Below are 13,687 nucleotides of genomic sequence, written 5' to 3'. Positions count from 1 at the left end.
GAGAGTGGAGGGCGAGGGGGCGGAAGGGGAGAGGGCAAAGGACACTGGTAAGGCTCCCGATTGTTGGCTGTACATTAAGGAGAGAGCAATTGCCTGGGCCATGTTCCCAGTAACCTGCTAGCTTTCATCTCTCAGGCTCACAAGAACGCCAGGATAAATTACGAGACATGGGCATCGTAGATATTCTGCACAAACTGAGTCAGTCACCAGATTCAAATCTTTGTGACAAGTGAGTATCAAAGTAAAAGGGCCTTGCTTTGGGGTATGTTGCATTCTTTTATGACAGGGTTTGAATTGCTTAGTAAGTCACATAGCCAAACTCAAAATCTTTTAGATTCTTGGATTCCCTTTTTCATCTGTGAGTCAACTGTGTGACATTTGAGTAAGAGATAAACTAATAATTAGCAGATTATTAAAGATTCTCATCTTACTCTGAATTGACATGAGCCCAGGCCACCTTAGTGGGACTCTGGAGAGGATCCAGAGGTTATTCCCTTTCAGTCCCTCGATCATTAGAATAGAAATGCGTGTGGCCTTTTGGAGAGCAGAAATGAAGGCCAATTATAAAAACATTCATTAGCTCAAAACCTCACTGAGCGCCTGCCTTGTGCCAGCCTGGCCTGGCTGCTGGGGATGCAGCAGTGACCACTAAGGAGTCCCTGTCCTCAGAGAGCTCACCTTTTCTGGGGGAGGCGAGAGTCACAGTCAGAGACCCCTCTAAGCTCAGGATAACCGAGATTGTTTTTCCTGGCTGTGGACCCTTCTTATAACACAGCCTTCGTTTTCCAGCTCACTTTCATTCTCCACGCTCGCGAGCAGGGCTCAGAGTGCTCCATGGTCTGGCTCTGCCTTCCTTGTGCTGCCCCCTCCCCTGTGCCCACCCTGTGCTCCAGCCACACCTGCCCTCTTACAGTATCACCCCTTCAGGCATTTACACCTTCTGTTCCATCTGATTTGCCATCCCAGTCCCCTCGCCTCTGAATCCCCATTCATTCAACAAATATGTGTATATATTTTAATACCAACCTTACCAGGCACCGTTTCAGGCATCGGCGATATAAGGGTGAATAAAATTGATGACAACCTTGCCCTCATGTAACTTACATTCTAGTACAGAAGACAGATAATAAGCAAATGATTATGTAATATGATAGCAGATAATGAGAGGTACTACGAAGGTATAAGCAAGGGTGAGGGAATGGAAAGTAAGAAAGCTTCTTGTGGTATAGATTAGTCCCAGCCTTTCCGAGGATGTGACATTTGATCAAAGACCTGGGTGAAATGAGAGAGTCTTCCAGGCAGATGCTTAGAATAGTATTCCAGACAGGGGACAGTGGGTTCAAGGCCCTGAGGCAGGAATGCTTGAATGTTCAAGAAACAGCAGGAAGACCAGTGGGGCTGGGGAAAAATGAGCGAGGGGGAGAGTGGTAAGAATTGGACACAGGGAGGCAGTGGGAGCAACTGAAGAGCCTGGTAGACTGTGGCAAGGACTTTGGATTTTATCCGGATTTTAATAGGAAGTCAGTCATTAGAGAGTTTTGAGCGGAAGAGACAGTATCTGATTCAAATTTTTAAAAGATGGCTCTGATGGCTGTGTAGAGAGTGGTCTGTAGTAGGGCAGGAATGGAAGCAGGGAGACCAGCTAAAGGCCGTTACAGTCGTGTTAGATAAGGGATGAGGGTAGTAGTGCTGGGAGTATTGAGAAGTGATTGGATTCAGGATTTAATCTAAAGGTAGAGCCAACAGGTTTGCTCATGGATTTGATGTAGGATGTTAAAGAAAGAGAGGAAAGGGAATTGCCTAGAGTTTTAGCATGAGCAACTGAATAGAGGATTTGCCAAGATGGTCATTTGCCAAGATGGTGAAGAATAGAAGAGAAGTGGGTGAGGGTAGGGAGAATCAAGGGTTCTTGTTTGGTGTGCCAACTTTTGGATGCTATTAGATATCCAAGGGACTCGGGAGAGTGGGGCTGAAGATATGAGTTGGGGTGGTATATAAAGCCCTGGAGCTGGCTGAAGTCACTTAGGGAGAATAAACGAGAGGAGAGAAGACAGGAGGGTTAAGGACCATACTCTGGGACACCCCACTGCCACCTTTAGGGGAAGATGAAGAAGGTCCAGCAAAGCAGCAGGAAGAACAACCGGTGAGGCAGGCAGAGACCCAGGTGCACAGGTGTCCTGAAAGCAAGGGCGGAGAACGCCTGCACAATGGCCATCCGTCCTTCAAAACTCAAATCAGGTTGTCACCTCCGTGGAAAAATCTTGCTGGATCCTTCTGCACCCTGGCTCCCAGGCCTTGCTAAGGACCCCTCTGTGCTCCCGTAGGACACAACACATGGTGTTGTGGCTATCAGCTTGCTTATCTGCTCCACAGAAGGGAAGAGGCACTTGTTTAATTGTTCCTCAAGTGAATGGCTGGGCCAGATGGAGCACAAAGAGCTGGGCCCCCTTCCTCCCTGAAGCTTGCCATCCAGTGTGTTAAGGACAAATCCCCGAATAGCTGCAGCCCCCACCCTGCTGCTCAGATGAGTGTTCCATCAAAGGCAAGTCAGGGCCGGCCACATGCTCAAGGTGGGATTTGAGCTGTACCTTGAGGACGGGAACCTTCATGTCTACCTCCACAGCAGTAGTAACAGCTGCTGGCTTAAATGACAGGCTCTGTCAGCCCGTCTCTTCTGGCCGAGAGCCAGACTATTCCCTGGGTTTCTTTTCTTGTGTTTGTTCAGAAATTAAAATAGTTCTGCTTAAAATCATCTCTGGGATGACCTGGAAAGAGGCCTCACCAGCATGAAGTGGGATAGTTTTAAGCCCTGGCCTGCATTTCTTAGACCAATCTGGTACTGTTTCCCCAATTTCTGTGGCACATACGTTGTCAGCAGTTCTTAAACCCCATTAAAAGGGTCAGGGTCTGAGCTACTCTACCTCAGTCCATTTAAGGAAAGGTGACCTTGCCTACAAAACCATCCATCTGAAAGACTCCTTAGATATTAATAGATAGCAGAAAGATAATGAGGGCACAGTCTCTGAGGTCCGATATAATCAGATATAGCCAAACCCTTAGAAAGATCCAGAAGGAGTCTGAATTGACGATTTTAAAGAGTAATACAGAATTTCGATCAAGACCCTCATGTGGGCTTTCCCATCATAGTAAAAGTCTGTTACCTAAAGCCAACATCTTTCAGGTTCTTTGTCTTTAAGGCTTTGTGATCCTTTGACTTTCAGACACTTACAGATGAGGAGCTATTGCTAACTAGGCCTCTCCACCCCAGCCTCAGAGGGCCTCAGGTTTGTGAAGTTATGGTCAATAAGAGGTAGCCTGTGGCATTATTCATAAACTTATTTCCTAACACAACGACCTTGTAGAACCCAACTTGCTCATAACTTGGAGTGGTCTGTATGGAGCTCTCTGTTCTGATGAACTGGACTATTTGCAACTGTCATCTTTACAGAGTCTTAAATAATTGCAAGAATATCCCTTAGCACACCTCTTTTAAAACTGTGGATTGTATCCATTACTGCAGCAAAGAAACTGCGCTTGAGTCCAGCTTATCGCTGCCCAATCTGCTTTGGTATACTTTCATCAGCTAATAGTAACAGAAAAATTTAACGTTTTCTTTCCATAACTTAGAAGGGGATATCATTGCCAAAATCTGACTTCCTAACTTCCACAATTGCAGCCTTTACCAAATCATGATGGGAGAGTAAAGGAGGCCTTCTGAGTCCCAGCTCAAAGGAAGGCACTTTAATAAGGATCAGGATAGGTTAAGGCATTGCCCACATTGCACCTTTTCCTCTCCAGCTAGCTAACTTTTTCCCTAATCACTGTAACAACCCACATCCCACATCAGTCAGTGTTATCAGGCATAATGAGAAGAATGGGATAAAATTGTAACCTCCCTTCCTCGGTTCTGAGGCATTTGAACCACCAGACAGCCTCATCCCAGGGGCTCTTTGCCCCTCCCACGCACCTTCTAATCAGCCCCTACCCACCTCTTCCTGGGTCAGTGTTCCTCTTAGCTTCCCAGAACCCTAAGTGTCCTCCCCAGTGTCCTGCAGCACTAGATAAAACCTTCATGGCAATAGGAGAAAGTCAAGAATCCCAGATCCATCACAACTATATGCCATTGACAAAGGAAGATTATAGAATGTCACTGGGTTGCAGCAGCTATAAGAACAAGAGCAGGACCACAGGAAGAGGATGTAGCCAGCATGGGTTTGACGTGTGTGCTGACCACAGATCTCTGCCCTTTACGGTAGGTGTCCCACTTACCTACCGTAAGTAGGTACCCGATTCCCTTGGGGGCCCTACCTTTTTAGACTTTCCCGGCTACCATGTTTGAACCATGGGCTTTTTACCTTAATTACACTTCTGAGATGACGGCTAACAGGAGCTTTGTGATTGCAGGGCAAAGATGGCACTGCAGCAGTACCTGGCGTGATGGGAACGCCCTGGGCGCCTGCGAGCATCCCACATCCTTGTTAAAGGAAGTACAGGAACTAGCCTCATTTGATTCCTTCTATTTGCACAAGTCACCTTGGACTGCAGGGAGCTGTTTTGCAAAAGCAATTTGGTAGGCTTAGATCTCAAATTCACCTTGAGAACATTTTTTTGAGGTAGTAATTTCCTCAGAGGACTGTTGTGTTTTGTTTTGTTTCTTTCTGAGCTACCTGGACTCTTTATTAGAACAATCAATTATTTTCCTTTGGACCTACAATTTTTTGCCTATGCTGCAGCCACTTTGTGAGTGAGAATGGCTGTGCGTGCGTGTGTGTGTGTGCGTGCGTGTGCGCGTGCGTGCACGTGGGTCAGGATGAATGGACGTGTGTGTGTGAGGGATACCTCAAAGTTTTCTTTTCTTATTTTGTGTGAAAATCTCTTTTCTACAGATTTTCCAGGGTTTAAGCATTGCTTGCTGTATAAAAATCTTTACTGAATTATATACAGTTTGAATGAAATGTTATTTTAAAAACAAAACGATTGTTAAGTGTTCCATAAAGGTTATGTTGGATTTTGGTCAGATGAATATTTGTAAGTAAAAAATATATGCATTTCTGAACCTCAACTTACATAGATTTTCTTTATAAAAAACAAAAAAAGAAAAAAACAAAACGAAAAGGTTGGCTATAGTTGGCCTGAATAACAGGCACGATATATGGTGCTGTGCAAAATAGTAAGCTAGCATCTTATACTGCCGTCAATATCAGCAGGTACAGAGCCTCTTTTCAGCCTAATTCAGTAAGCTCTCAGGCTTCCAAGTCAGATGGACAGGGTGGAGTGGAGTGAGGCGACAAATACACCATAGGTTTTTTGAAACATCAAAGGGAAGTATAACTACTGATAGTGAAAGCCCAGCCATGACTGGTGGGCTATGCTTGGCAGGAACTGAGCACCGGGAGCCTCCCAGCTGCCCTAAATCCTGTCACTGGTATAGCAATATATGGCAGGATTTAGAACCAGTCATGGAACCTTAAGCTCCAACTAAAGTAGGTCATCACTTCGTGGAAACAAAGTCCGATCACCTTGTGCTTCCTGAAACAGCATATATCACTGTGAAACTAAAGAACGTCCTACAGACGCATCTGTAGGAAGAAGCAAAGAACAGGATAGTTTAGAAAGCTGTTTTTCTCTTGGCTATATTCAGCAAATTCTATATACTTGTCACTCAGGACTGCTATTCAGTGTGTGCTTTTGTAAAATGAGATGGAAATTTTAGTAAGCGACGCGGCTAAGATTTTTTCCTGCATGAAGCCCAAAGCACTGACGTTTGAGAGAAGGGAAGGGGGTCTCCCCAGGAGGACCGCAGTTGACCGCCTTTTCCAGCCACTACTGCTTAGCCCTTCGGCAGCCCTCAGCTTGGCACACGCTCCAACTTCTGGGTCCGCTTCAAGGTGAACTCAAGGAGGTTGCTCTTGACTGTTTAAAGGTACAACCAGCCTCGCTTTTCCCTTTGCTCTGCGAAGTTCAAAGGCATCGCGGCCAGGAAGCGAGGTCTGCGGCCCAGAAGCTTGCCCTGAGTGCGTGCACCCGACGGGTTCCCCAGCCCACCAGCCGCTCCTGACGGGGCACCCCATCACCAACCTGCTCCTTCCCTGGAAGAGTTAAATATGTTTGATTGCAAATGAATGTTTTTAAAGTGTATTTAATGCCGTTTTTTTCTGTTCTCAACACGACCACCCAAGATTCAAACACAGAGATTTCCAAGTTGTTATTTTTTCAGAACATTACCGATTTAAAAATCTGTCACAACAGGAACTTGGGTTTTGTGCAACCATCAGAGTGCTAATGTGCAGAAGCCAGTTTAAAGAAAATGGAGTGTATTGGGGGAAAAGCCTTACTTAGGCCCACTCATTGGCATTGCTAGTACTGGGAAAATATCCTTGGTTGGCATTTGTAACACTAAACACTACAGAGTTGGTATTTTAAGTACCAGGTAAATATAAATAAACCAATATGAATTGCTGAGACAATCTTGAACCCAGATAGCATTGGAAAGTGGAAAGCCCAATGAAATGACACTTTCACACTTAAACTCTGTGGATAAATCTTGCCTGTGGCTATAAACAGATGGTCAAAGAAAAAGTGCTTTACTATGATTAACTTTTCTGAGTTGAATGAAGGAAAATGTATTTATTAAAACAAAGCTGTTTGCTGCTTTATGCAGGTGCAGTGTTCAGTCAGCAAGGAAGTGGGAGGAATGGGACGTGGTCTTGTGTTTCCACCCAAGTTCTTAACTAAGCTTCTCGCTCTCTCTAATACTGCATTCTGTTTCTCCTTTTGTGCCCTGATTGTAACCCAAAATTTATGAACTAGAAAAGAATGTCCAATTTAATAAGTTGCATTTTTTTCCTTAAGCACTTTATGCAGAACAATACATGTTCTTCTGGTAGTGTTTGGATAATATGATTTTAACACATGCTAATAAAAGCCAAGAAAAAAGCATGGCAACTTCTAAAAAGGAGTCTGTTTTCCAAATACCTAGAACATTAGGAAACATTAGAAGATGATGTGTACTGGCTTTCGGAACCTGAGATTCTTGGTGAATGAGAGGCTGGGAAGTGACTTTGCATTTCAGAGGGGGGGCCAGCGCCCTCAGGTAACTGCAGCTTCCAGGGGCCTCTGCAGCGGTCTACGGCCCCCTCTTCCTGGTCTTTACAGGCGGCCACTTCCAGCCACCAGGACTCCCCACTCCGTCCTATGCCACTCCTCCCCTGCCACCACCCACTGGACTCAGGCCCAGAGCTTGTCAAATGACCGTCTGCACAGACGCCCTGCATTTACTGGGCGCCGCCTTCTCTTCCCCATCTCTGAAGTGTAGGGACGCACCTCCTGTCTTTTGGCCTCACTAGAACGGGAGAGAGAACCAAGGGCGCCTGCCCTAGAGCGTGGGGGGAAGATGGTGAGGCGATTCCCCCGCCACAGGGGAAACTTGGAAGCGAGGCCTGGGAAGGGGGGACTGACCCCAGATCCTGCTGGAGAGCCGACGGGGAGGTTCCGGACACCTTGCCACCTGGGATAGGGGCCGGTGCTTTCCCAGTCCTACTCCTTTGCACTGACCTTCCCTGGTTGCTGGGCAGGGAGGTATGTGTCAGTTTCCAGCATGAGGGAAGTTTTGTTCCATGACCTGGCCTCAGGGAAAGCGGAGGGGGCCCCCGCCAAGGCCACATTGGGACCCACCGAGCCACCTTCCTCCCTCTCTCCCTGCAGCCCTGGCTGAGTGGAGGGCCTGAGCTAGTCAAGCCGTGTCCTTCACTTCGTGGGGCTAGGCCTGCCCTCCACCCTGTCAGGCGCTCACACCCAGGAGGAGCCTTAACGCCTAAAATGGCACCCACCCTGCAGGCCCAGGGTCTCTGCCAAGGAGTTCCGTCCTCAGACAGTGAGCAGATATTTCAGCCTTCCTCCAGATGGCTGCCAGCTGGGTGTACCCCCAGCAGTTCATTCAGAGCCACACAGCACTTCTCTTCCTCCCCCTCTGCCCTAGCCCCATTCTTTCCGCCAGGAACCTTCTGGACTCTGAGAAAAGAAGCGCCCTACCGTGCAATAGAAGGAAGGAGCATGTCATCACACCTCCCACCCCGGCCCTATCACCTAGCGTCCCTCCTGCTTTCCCTGTCCCAGCCCTGCCACTCCCAGCCGCTTCCTGGGGAGGCTGAAAGGTCATCACAGACACCAGCACACACGGGCCAGTTCCCCCACCTGCTCTTCTCTGTCCCCTGCTTTCAGAGGCCTTGGTCACTCCATTTATTACCTCTCATCTCTCCAGTGATGGGAGTTCGGCCTCCCAGCTTCCGGGGAGACTCTAGATAGCTGTCAGCTGGGTGTACCCCAAGCAGCTCATTCAGAGCCACACAGCACCTGTGGTGTGGAAGAGCAGGCGTCGGGCCCTGTTGCCAGCTCTGAGGTGAACACAGGCCAACCGAGTCCCCGTCTCGAGGCCACTCACAAAGGGAAGAGCACAGCCCCATGGTGGGCTATGTGCCTGGGGACCTGGAACAGTAGATTCAACTCTCCTGATGGATCCTGTCAGGGAGGGCTCCACTGGGTGTTTCTCACAGAGGCCTGTGCTGATGCGCTGAGCACAGTGGGCAGGCATGTTTCCATCTAGAGGTGACACAAGGTCATGGGAAGCGCAGCCACCCACCCGCTGTCACAGGCCACCCGGTGTCCCCGCCTTCTGCAGCCTGACTCATCCTGTCGCCGGTGCCAGCACGGAGGGCCTCATGCTACAGGCTGGGGGAAAGAGTAGTGCATCCGTAAAGGACAGTCTTCTGGGAGCTAACTACCCATTTAAAGAGCTGCTTCAAGTCATAAGCACGGAGCCCCCTGGAGAAAACCAGCAGATGAGAAGGAAATCTCTGCCATTTGCCTCGTGGTGTAGAAGAACACAGCCTTTTCCTCGGTCAGAGAGGAAAGAGTGTGCCTGGGCTCAGTGAATTTACAGATAAACCAAAGAGCAAACCGGTGAGAAAGTAGCTGGCATGTTACTATTCACAGGGGTAAAGCTAGTTCCTGAAAACCTCCTGTGTCCCATGGAGGGACAGCTAAACCAGGCAGTAGTGAAAGGGGGCGCCACAACTAGGAGTGCTCAGGTTTTAAAATCAGGCTTTAGCCAAAATCAGAAACCAAAGAAATGGGGGAAGGGGGCATCAAGAAAATGAGATGAACCCTGGTTCCAAATGTAACCCCCAAGCATTGCTTTCTGAACATGCCCTGATTCGTGGAGAAGAATCTGGCATATTCCAGGACTACCCTTGTGGCCTGGGTGGGCAGCATGAACATTTAAAGCTGATTTATATCTGCCCCCATGTCAGTAAGCCCTGAAGTGTCACATTCAATCTTGTTGGACTATTTTCAAGTCCGTCGTTACCAAGTTAAGCTCTAAAATTGTTTCATCCATAACGTAGATTTATTACTGGGAAACACTGTCCTCTGTAACTCAGTATCCCCTGAGATGACACTGTATCACGGCAGAGTTCAAGGACTGATGTCCATTTATTTTCTAAAATCCCAGAGATGGCCAAAAAAAAGTACATGTTCCATATTCGTACTGTTTAATAAGGCAGGAAAGTGGATACTGTTATTTTTATTCATGAACGATAACTAAACCAAAAAAGTATTGGTGCTCAAAAGAGGAAGTTTCAGTTCTGGAGGTTTCCTTACGTGCAGCAGATATGAGTGCACTGGCGCTTCATCTCACGGCCTCAGCCTGGTCGCAGGCCGCCTTGTCCACGTCCTCGGGGGAGTACAGCGCCTCACCGGCGCCCTCTCCTTCGGCCTCGAGGCCTGTGGGACAACAGGCATGCTGTAGGACTTCTTACAGCAGCCCTGTCCGCAAACTGTCCGCTAAGGAACAGCGGAAAGGGGAAATCTAAGTACATCACAGACGGTGAAGTTAGGGGTCAGGGTGGACGGAGCAGCAGAGAGAGGTCCTAATATGTGTGTTAGGGACTCGGAAAAAATTAGAGCAAGTGACATTGGTTGAGCACTTGATGTGTGTCAGGCCCCAGGCTAAGAGCTTCACCGTGCTTTGTCTCCTTATACCTTCACAAGAGCCCTCTGAGGAAGATGATTATTATGGGGCTATAATGGGCCTCTCATTATCTCCATTTCACAAATGAGGAAACTGAAGTCCAAAAAGGGAAGTAACTTTCCCGAGGCTATTCAGCTAATAGATAGTGGAGCCAGGATTCAAACCCAGGATCCTGTCTCCAGGGCCCAGAAGAAGTGCTGGGTACGTGGAAAGCACACTCTGCCCCTGACAACCGAGAAGGCACAACATACATGTCAGACAAAGGGGCAGAACACCACACCCCAACGAGGCTGCACTTACTCCCACGTGTGGTCTAGGCTCAGACCCTTCTGGAATTGTTCCCTTTGTTCATTATCACCTGAGGCCAAAAAATCAGGCTCGCGTCTCCCAACACTCTCCCCGATGGCCCCCGATGAGTGGTGCCCAGCCAGTTTGCTCTCCTTTCCCATAGTCATACCTACTTGTTTCCAGTCACCCTCCCAAAAGGATGACGATGTCACATGACCCTGGACACATAAGGAAACACGTCGTGGGCTCTCCCTGAGGGCAGGCCCCCAAAGGAAAGCTGGTCTTCGCAGTAACACACCAGAGTGAGAGTTCTTCCCACAGAGGATGGCTTTGGAGAACCATCGCCCGCACTTGGATGTTCAGACTTGGGTCTCTGGTCCACATAGAGCCACACTTCCCGGGACTTCTCAGCTCCCTAAACTCCATCACACTCCCAGCTTGTCCCTCAGTTGGCAGCAGGCAGCACCAGGATTAAAGGAGGGCCAGCAGGGGTCAGCTCCCGCCCTTCCTTTCCTCGCCCTCAAACCACCTATTCTTGCTTGATTGGATTCAAATCTTGACGAGACCATGACGAACATTTCAAACATTTAGGTAAACCGGCTGGTTAAAACCCAAACATTTAGGCACACGGGGGTTATTACCGTTTCAGATCTGCAGGCAGACTTCTCCCAAGAATGCCTCCCCTCACATCCTTTGCTTTTCCCAGGATGTTCACCCCCTGGCCCCTTCCACCTCACTTCAGGCTCAACCCAGAGACGTGCAACACGGTGACAGGAGCAGCACGGGCCGTGTCTGGTTCTTCCACTCGTGGAGTGGGGTGAGTCACGTGCACTCTGAGCCCCGTGGGTTTCTCACCCAGATGTGGAGGTGGGGATGACCCAGCATGCTTTTCCCAAAATGTGGGCTCTGAGGGATATGAGAGCCATTGCAGCGATGGGCAGAGGGCCCTTCTGTGAAACTCTCTGCTTCTCGGTGACCCCACCAAGGGCTTGATGGGGCACGTGGAGCACAGAGAAAGTGAGGGAATAACATCTGGCCTCTGCCATGGAAGTGGGCTTCCAGAAAGTTACATTTTCCAGGTGGTTTCCACAGGAGAATGCAAAGTAACTTTGTAACGAGAGTTTGACTTCAAAGTAAAAATGCAGCCAAAAATGTAATGAAAAAGCAAAACTGTTACTCTGAAAACACAATAGAGCAGGACTGCCGCTAAAGTTATGTAATGGGCCCTGTTTCCCCAGCAGGCCCTTATTAGACGGAAGACTTGGTTACCACATAGTTACTGTCAGTACCCGCCCCCCATCCCCGCTGCAGATTTAATACAGACCAGATCTGCCTGGATGACTTACCCAGAGGGGCTTCCGGAACCTGGTCTGAAAACTTAAAACTGGGGAAGAGCAGTGTCAGTTCCCGGCGGGCATCTTCCGAGTCCCGGCTTCCGTGGACTGCATTAAAGGGCATTTCTGTGCCATACTGAGCCCGGAGACTGGGAGCATGCAAAACGTACAAGAAACGATTGTCTCATTTGAAAAGAAATGTTTTGCTCTCTGGCAACATGGCCACCAGCTACCAATCAGCAGCTGGCATTTCTGTGACATGGCTTTCTCTGCTGGAAACGCCAGGAACAGCAGCAAGGATGATAGTAGCCGCGGTGTTCTGGGCACGTTGCCAGTGCTTAACATACCTGATCTCATTTCATTTGTGCGGCAGCCCTGTGAGGGAGACTCTCATGATCCCCAGTTTAAATATGCATGAGTTATGGTGGGAGCCCAGGAGCTGCTAGTTGATTGCTGTTACTACGGGGGCTAGGCTAGCACCCTGCCGAGGGCTTGGTACAGGTTGGCATAGTTAATCCCCCAAGGTCCCCTAAGATAATAACAATATTGCTAGGACTTCCCGTATGTCAAACAATGTTCTAACTTCTCTCTCTCTCTTTCTCTTTCTGTCTCTCTTCATCTGAGGCAGGTCCTATCCTATTATAGTTCCCATTTTCCAGATGAGGAAATTAAGGCAGAGGGATTAAAGCATGGATGACCCAGGGTCACACAGTTAGTAAGAGGAAGAAGAGAGATTCTAAGGTCGGTGCTCTGAACCACAACACTGTACAGCCTCCCCCGACAGGTGCTCATATCCCCCTTTTATAGATGAGAGAACTGAGGCTCAGAAAACTCAAGATCTGAACCCTGGGCTGTCTTTCATCAGCCCAGGCTGCCTCATATATGAATGTTCCCGGCCCCCTACAACTGTTATGTCACAGTAAAAACTGCAGTTACTTAGTCTCTTGCTAATTTCTTTCCTGTTGGTGAGGCCTCTCTCAGCTTCAAAGGCAAGACACAGTGGATTTGGCATTGGTGGTGCAGACCAAGGGAGCAGACCAAGGCAGCCTAGTGCTGTGTGCAGAACAGAGTGCTCAGACTCTAGCGGGCCTCAGGACACCTTGGGTAGGAGTAGGGGATGGGGGTTGAGGAGGTGAGTCTACACTGCACATTCCTAGGCCTCACCCAGAGTCTCTGACTTGGTAGACCTGGGTGGGGCCCTGGAATCTGTATTTCCTGGGTGAGAGTTGCAGGTGGCTCTGGGACCCCATGACGGGACCCTTTGGCTACAGAGAGAAGAACAGTGAGGACCCAGCTGCAGCCTTCAGAAGAGGGAAAGAGGCAGCAAGGAGTCACCCAGTGAAGAGCTGGGGACTGGATCAGAGGGAGAGGATGTCAGGGTCTCCTCAAATACATAACAGGGAGGTCAGGGACTCCCCTAATGTGTGACAGAGAGGGAGCTTCATGGCCATCGGAGAGCCTTCTGTGTTACCCACGGTTCTGGGCTGAACCTCGAGCAGGGCTCTCAGCTTCCTTGGATGCAGGTTCTGAGGTGGATGCGAGGACCACAGCTGGTGACATCACCTGTCAGGCTGCTCCCTCCTTGCCACATCGGGGTCACAGGGTCCCATGAGGGTTTGCCAGGCGGTGACCACTTCCTCGGTGCCCTCAGTCCTGGTGAGGTTGAGGAGGTGGCTTGGTCCACGGCACATGTGATGTACCAGCTTCTTAAATGCCTCCTGGCACAGGGAGGGAAGACGGTGAGCCGGGGCAGGGGCCCCAGGGCCTGCAGAGCCCACACACAGGATGGGAGAGCGTCAGTGAACGGCCTTGCCACCGGCCTGCATGCCCGCGGAGGGCCCCGGGGAGGCGGGGGGCCTAACCACACCCAGATATAAGTTAAAGGCAGGAAGATGAGGCTTCGAGTTGACTCCCGTGGGGTTGAACATGAGATAATAAGTTAGGTGGGAGCATTTAGAAGACCACAAATATGGAAATCATGTGGGTGCTGGATAACCAGGGGATGCGGTTGAGACTGTGCAACCCTTCCCCCTTCTTC

The 13,687-nt window shown here is 49.2% G+C and overlaps 2 protein-coding genes across 5 annotated transcripts in view; one reads left to right on the top strand and one right to left on the bottom strand.

Annotated features, from left to right (window-relative positions):
* ARMC8 (armadillo repeat containing 8) overlaps positions 1 to 4,543 on the top strand; it is a 103,629-nt gene extending 99,086 nt beyond the window's left edge. For all 4 annotated transcript variants that reach the window (XM_082840479.1, XM_082840480.1, XM_082840478.1 and 1 more), the window contains 2 exons: positions 136 to 229; positions 4,405 to 4,543. In XM_082840479.1, coding sequence (XP_082696605.1) covers positions 136 to 229; positions 4,405 to 4,438 — 128 coding nt within the window. In that variant the 3' untranslated portion in view covers positions 4,439 to 4,543. The remainder of the gene's footprint in view (positions 1 to 135; positions 230 to 4,404) is intronic.
* A 33-nt stretch (positions 4,544 to 4,576) lies between these two features.
* NME9 (NME/NM23 family member 9) overlaps positions 4,577 to 13,687 on the bottom strand; it is a gene marked incomplete at its 5' end in the record, with an annotated part of 28,955 nt that continues 19,844 nt past the window's right edge. The window contains 3 exon segments of the mRNA XM_082840481.1: positions 4,577 to 5,579; positions 11,649 to 11,798; positions 13,213 to 13,367. Coding sequence (XP_082696607.1) covers positions 5,516 to 5,579; positions 11,649 to 11,798; positions 13,213 to 13,367 — 369 coding nt within the window. The 3' untranslated portion in view covers positions 4,577 to 5,515.

The sequence above is a fragment of the Leucopleurus acutus genome (genome assembly GCF_964270905.1).
Source record: "Leucopleurus acutus genome assembly, chromosome: 5".
NCBI lineage: Eukaryota > Metazoa > Chordata > Mammalia > Artiodactyla > Delphinidae > Leucopleurus > Leucopleurus acutus.
This window is presented reverse-complemented; position numbering and strand designations above follow the sequence as displayed.